The sequence below is a fragment of the Triticum aestivum genome, chromosome 4B (genome assembly GCF_018294505.1).
Source record: "Triticum aestivum cultivar Chinese Spring chromosome 4B, IWGSC CS RefSeq v2.1, whole genome shotgun sequence".
In the NCBI taxonomy this organism is placed as follows: domain Eukaryota; kingdom Viridiplantae; phylum Streptophyta; class Magnoliopsida; order Poales; family Poaceae; genus Triticum; species Triticum aestivum.
The window spans coordinates 479,861,399-479,870,827 of record NC_057804.1 but is presented as its reverse complement, the minus strand read 5'-3'; the positions used below and the strand labels follow the sequence as shown (position 1 = coordinate 479,870,827).

The following is a 9,429-nucleotide window of genomic DNA, read 5'->3' as shown; positions in this document are numbered from 1 at the left end:
TCAAGGCTTTATGTGAAGCTAAATTCGCAGAAAACTTGCAGTTCAAGGCCCAGTCCACTGTTCAAGTTGCTTACTAGTGTAGCATAGAGTTCTAGGTGGAAGTTCAACTTAACAGTCTCCACTGCAGTACCGGCATATAAAACAGTGTTTTGGAACCAAAGGCAAATTTTGTGTGCCTCTGGGATCTGGTGGGGGTTGTTGGAATTTAGTCTATTTTGGGACAGCTCAATACTATTTCAGAAATTCCTAAATAAATCCTAGAGGCTCACTTAGCCCATTTATGCAAGGCAAGGGATACTACTAAAAGTTTAGTCCCACATTGCTAGTTTAGTGGGAGTTGGACCTCCTTATAAGGGAGGTTCTTTCCCCACTTGTATAAGCATGAGAACAAGAGGGGCATCCACGCGCGCTCCTCCTCCGCCGCCCGCCTCGCCACGCCTCGTCGCGCCGCGGGTTGCGGGAATAGCCGAGCCGATGTCTAATTTTTGCCACGCACTACGGGTATACGAAAGGTCACTCGGGAGCTGAAAAGTTTTTGCGATAGTGGATAATGAATACGAACAGCGCACCTCTTCGCGTGCTGCCTGTTCACTTCGTCTCCCTCCGTTGCTTGACCTCCCAGCGCAGCCTGTTCGCGTCCCTCTCCTGTGCCTATATAAGAGAGGTCGCTCCTCTCCAGAGAGACACATCAGAAGGTCTTCTTCCTCTCGCCACACAGTTCCTGAGCACTGCGCTGCTGCTACAATCTTCCCCATCCCGGCTTGCGGCGTGCACCGCAGGTCAGGACAGTAGGCCTCTGAAACCGCACCTTTTGAGTCCTGTATGGGAGAAGGGTGATAAGGTTTTTGGGGAGCGCTTCGCGCGACTACTAACTTCTTCGTCACGAACGCTCCGGACTCCGACGACTACTTCCCCGACGTCCACAACCTCCTCGACGACATGGCTGGCGAGGACACTGACCCCAAGTCCAGCGCTTCTGCTGCTGCTACCCCGTACGTATTCGTCCCCTTTCTATTAGAGGTTCTGCTACAGTTCCTTGTTCTAGTATTTGCCCTAGATATGTTAGACTCTATTTCATATATGCAACTTGCTATACTGTCTGCTCAATATATGTTTAGTTACGGTTCATATATGAAGATGTTGTTTACCTTTTCTTTGTCAAATCACATGGCTTGTTTTATCACTGCTACACTAGTCATGCTTTATCTAGTATTTCTGTTAATAAAATCATTCGGTAAATTGCTCATATTTCCAACATATTCCTCGTCCGCTCAATGAAGAATTAGTCATCCTTGTAGTCTCAAAAGAAAAACAACCAATGTAAGAATAGGCTTCTAGCTTAGTTTGGGGTGTGCATGCCGACCTGCGGTCATGCGTGCAAGCTGGATCATTCATTCTCTCCCCGGGGTCAAAAGGCCAACCTGGCTAGCTACTATACTCTACTCTCCCCCAACCGAACCAAACCAAACAATTCCCTTGATTGATGTCGATGACAACAACAACCACTCCTACAATTCCCTTGACTGGAGTATTATTATTAACCCGCCCCAGCCAACAATGTATTCTAAGCCGTTGGCCACGGGCACACGCACGCACAGCGCATGGGGAAGACATCGTGGAGCGCATTGTTCGGCCTCGGCTGCTTCAGCTCCCACCGCGACCACGCCAGCGACGACTCCCGACCGGCCAGGCCGGCCCCGCTGCCTAACGACGACGGCCTTAAGACAGGCAGCGGCGTGACGCCGTCGCCGGACGATCTGTCCTTGTCGCTTGCGGGGTCCGGCGTGGAGGCGTTCACGGTGGACGAGCTCCGGACGGCGACGCGGGATTTCTCGACCAGCAACTTCGTCGGCGAGGGCGGGTTCGGGCCGGTTTACAAGGGCTATGTCGACGAGCAGCTCAAGCCCGGCGTGCGCGCGCAGGCAGTCGCCGTCAAGCTGCTCGACCTCGAGGGCTCGCAAGGACACAAAGAGTGGCTGGTAAGTCGGTCGTTTTACTTTTATTTTTTTTGGTTCATACATGGGCCCATCTGCCTAGAGAAGTATAGCAACTTGAAAGCATATATGAGAGAATTATTCCGTATTTGACAGTTTTTTAAATTGTGCTTCCCTATTTAGCCTAAAAAACCTACCCTGCTTGGCACTTAGTGTAAATTTTGCTTCTAATGTGAAACTTCCATCAATTTTGACACCGCGCGGACTCCTTCCTATGGCGGCTCGCGAAGAATGATAAGCAGTGAGGGCATTCCGTTTAGAGTGTCTCCCTCTTCGACCGGGAGTTCCCGCAGTGTGCAATAGAATTATGGGGGTCTTGGACGCCACTGGACATCAAAGTATTGGTGAGGCTTGCGCTCAAGAATCGTCTTTTTTTGGATTACCTAGTGAGGAGGCCGCTGCCGAACCCTGGATGCTATGCCTTTTGTTGTTAGTCACCAGAGGAGGTTGATCGTGTGCTTCTGAAGTACGCGTTTGCGCGAGAGATTTGGTACCGTATCTTACTTCCTATCAAACGACAGTGCCTTGTGTTCTCTCTATGTGCGGACTCAGAGGTACCGCGACACTGCCCCCAACTGTTGTAAGGAAGTCAATTCCTTGATGGTCATTACTCTCTGCTTCATTTGGTTAGAGCGTAATAAACGTGTGTTTGAGAAGATCGCTTTCCTGCCATCTTTGGTTATTACACAGTCTCAGGTATTGGATTAACACACTGAGTTCTCCTTCTGGAAGCATATGCGGAAAAGGTGGATTTGTGCCATATATCTTAGGACTTGTGTGTGTGTGGGGGGGGGGGGGGGGGGAGCTGATGCTAGCTTGTGACCTTCTGGCATGTTTCACATGTTTAAACCTTCTCCTATCTTAATACAAAAGGTACTCTACTCTTATACATATTTTTAACAAAAAGAAAACTCGGTGTATCCGGTGGAAAAAAATAAAGCAGAACCTGATGCTTTCAATGGAGTGCATTGGTGGTCGTCCATTGGTTACAACTAGGGTTGAGAGCAAGTGAGGTGGCATTTGTCCGAGGGTGCTCGAGGTGTCTGCGCAAATGCCTTTGCCGGTATTATCGGCCCATTGAGAGTGGCACCCCTAAGCGATGTCCCCACTTTGTATGTGTCGTCGAGGATTCGTCTACTCCTCTTGGTTCTCCTAGGCTGATTTAACATGTTGTGGCAACCTGGCCATAGTGGTGCATGAGGAAGGTGTATTGCCAGGCTCGGGACGATAACATCCTTGGGACATGTTCCCTTCCATGGAGGTATCATTATGAGACCTTGTTTCTCTCCTCTGGATCTTGCTAGCTAGTGGAGTATTGTCCTGTGGAATGGTGTCTTCATGTGAACAGACTCCTACATGGTTGCGCAGGCAAAGCACGTGTGGAGTGCTCTTGTGTGCGGGTTGTCGGCATGTTGGTTTTCACAATCTGGTGTTGGGGGTCACCCACGTGATGCATGTGTGCGGGATGAGTTTTATATTTTGTTAAGCTTCCTTTTGTGTAATTTCTTTTCAAAAAATTTGAAGCTTATTCTTTCAAAAAAATTGGAAGTAAAAAAAGTTTAAACTTCGAATTCTGAAATCAGAAAGTTCAAAATACCAAAAGTTGGAATTCTGGAAGTTCTAAAATCTTGAAAGTTTCAAATTCTAAAAGTTGCGGCAAAAAAATTAGAAAGAAGGTACTACATTTTTTTAAAGTGCCAATTTTTTTTCAAAAAGGGAACTTTCTGGGTATGGATTGTGCTCTCGCTGCATGGTGGGCGCCCGCCAGAAAACCCTGCGTGTCTTCATCTTTGGGGCAGCGACAACAGGTGCTTCTATTATTTGGTGGGTCGTCATATATTTTCGCTCAGTTTGCACATGTTTTTTTCTCTTACTAACATAGGTTGGCGCCCTCCGTGTTGGAGTGGGGTGATGTGGCTTGCTGGGACCTTTGCATAGGCAAAGAATATTTATTCACACAAAAAATGGTAGCATTACTTTTAAAAAATATGTTTATTCCCTCGCCCATACTACTTTAATTCAGCATATGTGACATGCATCCATTGGGGCTATTGGTGTTTCAAGTTGAGCTTATATTCTTTTCTTTTGACACCCGATCTTCTTTCATGCCTTGGAACCTGGTTACTCGGCTTCTTACGGTAGCCAATTTTTCATGTAATGTATTTTCACTAAAAAAACCATGTTTTTTATTATTATATTTGAAAAGTCGGGATACCACAACTTTCAATTTAGTCACTGCATTATTTTTTAACCCCAAATATCTTGAAGTTTGTATTCCTATAACTTCTCTATAAGATAGGCTTGCGTCGAAACAGGCACTAATATTAATGTAGATGGAAGTTACTACTTAAAATAGTATGTGGGTTAATCCAGATATTTCCGATGGTTACATCTCCTATAACAGAGTCGTAGTTTAAAGGTGAAAAAACTGTATTGTAGTTATAACTCTCACAATTCAAACTTTTAGTGTCCAAAGTAATTTTATTCTTTCACGTTATGATGAGGGTGATAAAAGATACAAAATTCCTTTTCAGTTTGGTAGTACCTTTCAGGAGATAGAGTCTTCTCCTTTCTTCAAATTCATTAATGTTGAAGGATCCGGGGGGGCGGGGGGTAAAGTAAGCGACTACAATTTTTAGTATTTTTCCTTGGAAATTAATGGTAGTGCGGATATAGGAAGATCTTTAGATATGCAACTAAGTAAGAACCCTATATGAAGAATAACTCGCAAGGTAATTAGCTTTAGCGCAATAAAGAGAAATGATAGAATTAACCAGAGACGTGGATACAAAGATTTATACTCAACACTTCTTTTTGGGGGGGGGGGGCTAATCTCCATTTGAGAGGTGGTGGCCTGACAAAGCACGACATGATACCAAGTCAGACCTTATTCTCTATGAGCCTAAAACATCAATTATTTGGGTTGAAGATGCGGGAGTGGTACGCTGTACAAAGAACATCAATGTCTTCAACCATGTGTTCACGGGTCTATCTCGGGTAGATGCCAATGGAGGATGAAGACATGGCATTATTTCTACTCACTTTGTTACCATAGTCCTACCCAAACTTCATCACTATCTGATACATGGCCAGAATATTGTCACTGCAAGCGACATTATTGTGCCATTGCTATCATATGATCAACGCGAGAAGAAATGGCATGGATATGGTGCTGGAAGCATTGAAGGTATGGGCATTGTAGTTAGATGCAATCGAGGTTGGAAAAAGGAGAAGGTGAAGAAGGAAAAGAAGAAGGTCTAAAGTGTTATCACTATGAGTGGGTCACATAAGGAGGGGGTGTCCAACATGGGAAAAGATTGAAGGTAACGCCATTCCGGCAACATCTAAAGAAGATGATTTTGGTGATGACCTACTTACCCTCTCAAGAGAGCAGTCCATTGAAGCGTGGATATTAGACGAAGTGAGCTCTTATCATGTGATGCTTAACAAAGAGTGGTTCACTTCCTACAAGTTTAGTTATTTTGGAGTTGTCTATCAAGGCTGCGATGTGCCTTGGTGCATTATGGGCACTGGAGAGATATCAAGAACAAAGTCAAAAATAGTCTTGAACATGTGCTCAAGGATGTTAGACACATGCCAAGGGTTAGGAGAAATCTAACTTTGCTTGGCAAACTTCATTATGATGGTTATATCTACAAGGCGGACAGAGACAAGAAGACCATGAGGAGCAATAAGGACAAATACCTTGTGATAAAGGGAAAGAGGATCAAGAAAAATTTAACCATCGTTAAAGGTTGAGCTAAGGAGAAACCATGTGTGGCGATATCATCAGTCGAGTTTACCAAGTCTGAGGTGGAGAACTTAGCAGCCGGCTTGAGCGAGCGAGCGAACAAGAGAGGACCCAAGTCTAATCATACACATTTGTTCGAGTGAATACAACAAGTTCAAGACGGTTAAGGACATATTTGTTGGTCTCGGCAATCAAGATGAAAATATTTGTCCTTGTCGTCTCTAGCTGCACATGAGGGCGGTATCCCTTCTTGAAGACATTGTTGTGGAAGAAGTCGACTTAGTCGTAGGTGTCAATTTCATATCTTACAATGTGTCTGCTATAATTGTCTAAGTCTTGTACTGAACTTGTTGATATTTTTGGCATTGTTTCCTTGCATCAACTTTAATAAAAGATGGGTGTGTGCATTGCAATGATATAGAGGCCCGGCATTCTAACCTTCTTTTTGAGAAAATTGAACTTTCATGTATATGGAAGGTTAGGTGTTTGAGTCAAACACGTGTAAACCATGCCTATCATACAAAGTCATCGCAGGATAAGCAAAATAGATTAGACCAAGTTGGTCCGGAAGACACAAGATCACGAAGGCGACAATACGGACACCCGTGGCAGCGGTGTATGGACCGGGCGTAGCGTGATGATCGATATGCGTCTTATGGCCTCCGTAGACTTATTGTCGATCTATAGTATGTCGATCTAGTACATGGGAGCCCCCGAAATCATGCTCAGGGAATCTAATGTTCGTTGAACCTCGTTAATAAGTATCGTCTCTTCATCTACTTTCTTCAATGTTTGAATCGTGTAAATTCTAACAACTTTGTCAACTAATCATGTTAAACAGTGAGATGTTTTTATTTATCAAAAGCTCTTATCATAGTACTAGGAATATACGAATGCTGCATTTGACCTGAATGTGGATACATGATTTTGGTGGAGTGATGCAGGTTGAAGTCGTTCTTCTCGGACAACTGAGGCATGCACACCTGGTCAAGCTGATCGGCTACTGCTGCGAGGATGAGCACAGGCTCCTCGTTTACGAGTTCGTGGCGAGAGGCAGCCTAGAGAAGCATCTCTACAAGAGTATGCCAAATTCTACAGCCTCCTGTTCTTTTTTTCTTCATCTAAATAATATTTCTAGTAGCACTTTGTTGCATGTATACAAATAAGACTAACACTGAAACTAGTCAAATTGTTAATGTGTCTGTAACAACAATATACATAGTGATACTACTGCTGACCCATAGCATGTGGTTAACTAACAAGCTTCTATGAATGGGGAAACTGCAGGGTACACGGCATCGTTGTCATGGTCAACAAGGTTGAAGATTGCCATTGGAGCTGCCAAAGGTTTGGCCTTTCTCCATGACGCTGCCAAGCCCATCATCTATCGTGACTTCAAGACCTCCAACATACTACTCGACTCGGTACACACTTGGCTCTCATGTAGTCATGTCACAAACTACGACTATAGTTAGTTGACTATAGCAAGATGGGCATTACCATCACAACATTTGTGATAAACTTTTGCTATAGTTTCTTTTTTCGATTGTGGCAAACTACTATTATTATTACTTTCTATTGCAACAAACTAGTGGTTAATCGACTTACTTAAATTTTGTAGGATTACCAAGCGAAGCTTTCTGATTTTGGCCTAGCGAAGGATGGGCCCGACGGAGACGAGACACATGTCTCCACTCGAGTCATGGGCACACAGGGCTATGCTGCACCAGAGTATATCATGACTGGTACATAGACTTGATAAAATTAAGCAGAAGTTGTCCAAAGTTGTGTGTTAATATACATTATTTTTAACATGGGGAGTGGTCTTTTTTCTCTTACTAGGTCATCTAACAACGAAGAGCGATGTGTATAGTTTTGGTGTGGTGCTACTGGAGCTTTTGACGGGGCGAAAGGTGGTGGACAAAAACCGGCCGTCACGGGAACAGAGCCTCATCGAGTGGGCGCGGCCATACTTTCTCCATGACTCGCCCCGTCGGCTAGACCGTGCCATAGACCGAAACCTGGACGGGCAGTACTCGGCTCTGGCCGCCCAGAAGGCTGCAACCATGGCATATCGATGCCTGAGCGTCAGCCCAAAGTCTCGGCCTCAGATGTCCGCCGTCGTTGAGGCCCTTGAGCCGTTGCTTGCCATGGACGATGGCATCGTAGAACCGTTCGTGTACACCGCACCATCGGAGAACAAATGACTACATCTGATGATGTCGTGTAATAGCATGCATACTATTCTTTACAAAAAAATAATCAATATTTAAATAAGCTATTTACGTGTGAACAAAAAACAATTATTCTATTTTGGTTTGCCTCGAGTCAAGCAGAGCGCGAGATGGGCCAGCCCAGGCGCTCCGGAGGCCAGCCTCTTCTTTTCTCACATTTTTTGTTCTTTCTTTCTTTTTCTACTTTTATTTATACTTTCAAATATTCTAAATAAATATATTTTGGAAACGCTTTACATAAATCAGTTAAAAAAATGTTAACCAAGCATTTGTTTTTTTTATGTGTATAGAGAAAATGTTTCTCATGTATACGGAACATGTATGAAAACAATATACAATGTGTGTGAAAAAAAGTTGATCATGTATTTAAAAAATGTTAATCTAAGCATTTGAAAAAAAATTAAACAAGTATTTGAAAATTTTAATCAAGTATTTGAAAAATATTAAATATGTACAGAAAAAATGATGACCATGTATCAAAAAATGTTAAGCTTGTATTTGAAAAATGGTAATCAAGAATTTAAAAAAGATGTTAAATGTGTACAGAAAAAGTGTCGACCATGTGTTAAAAACTGTTAATCTAATTTTAAAAAAAATCAAGCATTTGATTTTTTTTAATATATATAAAAAAATGTTGACCATGTATTCAAAAAATGTTAAACTTGTGTTTAAAAAATGTTAATCAAGTACTTCAAGAAAATACTAAATATGTGTAGAAAAAGTTCCATGTATTGAAAAATGTAATATGCTATTTGTAGAACGTTAATCAAGCATTTCAAAAAAGTGTGTATAGAAAAAATATAGACCATCTATTTAATAAATATTAATCTTGTATTTGAAAAATGTAAACATGTATTAGAAAAAATATTAGATGTATACGAAAATTGTGTATAGAAACACAATGAAAACCCGAGAGAAAACTAAATAAAACCAATGGAAAAAGAGAAAAGAAACAAATAAAACTGAATAAAATAAATAAGAAGGAGAGAAAAAAGGCAGCGAAAACCAAGAAAGAAAGAAATAAGACCAAACAAAAACAAAGAAAAAGAAAAAAAGAAAAAAATCCAGTAAAAACAGAGAAACAAACAAAGAATACCGGTGAAAAAAATAAAAAACAGAAAAACCGAAGAAAACTGTCTCTTTTCTTTCAGGTTTGTCGTGCCATACTAATTTAACATGAACCCGACAGAGCTATGCGGCAACCATTAGATCCTAATATCAATCCCCACATGCTCTTTCTTCACTCTTTTTTTTTAACAGTGTTGTAATGGGCCGGTCCATTAATGTAGACGCTTCAGACGGGAGCTTCTACCCTCTCGCTATAAGCGAGATATAGCTCTCGCAATCTATCTCCCTTTTGTCGTTTTGGACTGTTTGTAACGCGAGCAAAGTTGTGGGCTGGCGGTGTGTCTTTTTTTTACCTTGGAAGAACAATGCACTAGAAAACTAA

General features: G+C 42.4%; 1 protein-coding gene across 1 annotated transcript; it reads left to right on the top strand.

Annotated features, from left to right (window-relative positions):
* The first annotated feature begins 1,508 nt into the window (after nt 1–1,508).
* Nucleotides 1,509–8,108, top strand: LOC123092828 (serine/threonine-protein kinase RIPK). The gene is made up of 5 exons (XM_044514674.1): nt 1,509–1,979; nt 6,690–6,825; nt 7,033–7,169; nt 7,367–7,490; nt 7,588–8,108. The coding sequence occupies exons 1-5, from the start codon at nt 1,602–1,604 to the stop codon at nt 7,950–7,952; spliced, it is 1,140 nt and encodes a 379-aa protein (XP_044370609.1). The 5' UTR covers nt 1,509–1,601; the 3' UTR covers nt 7,953–8,108.
* The last annotated feature ends 1,321 nt before the right edge of the window (nt 8,109–9,429 follow it).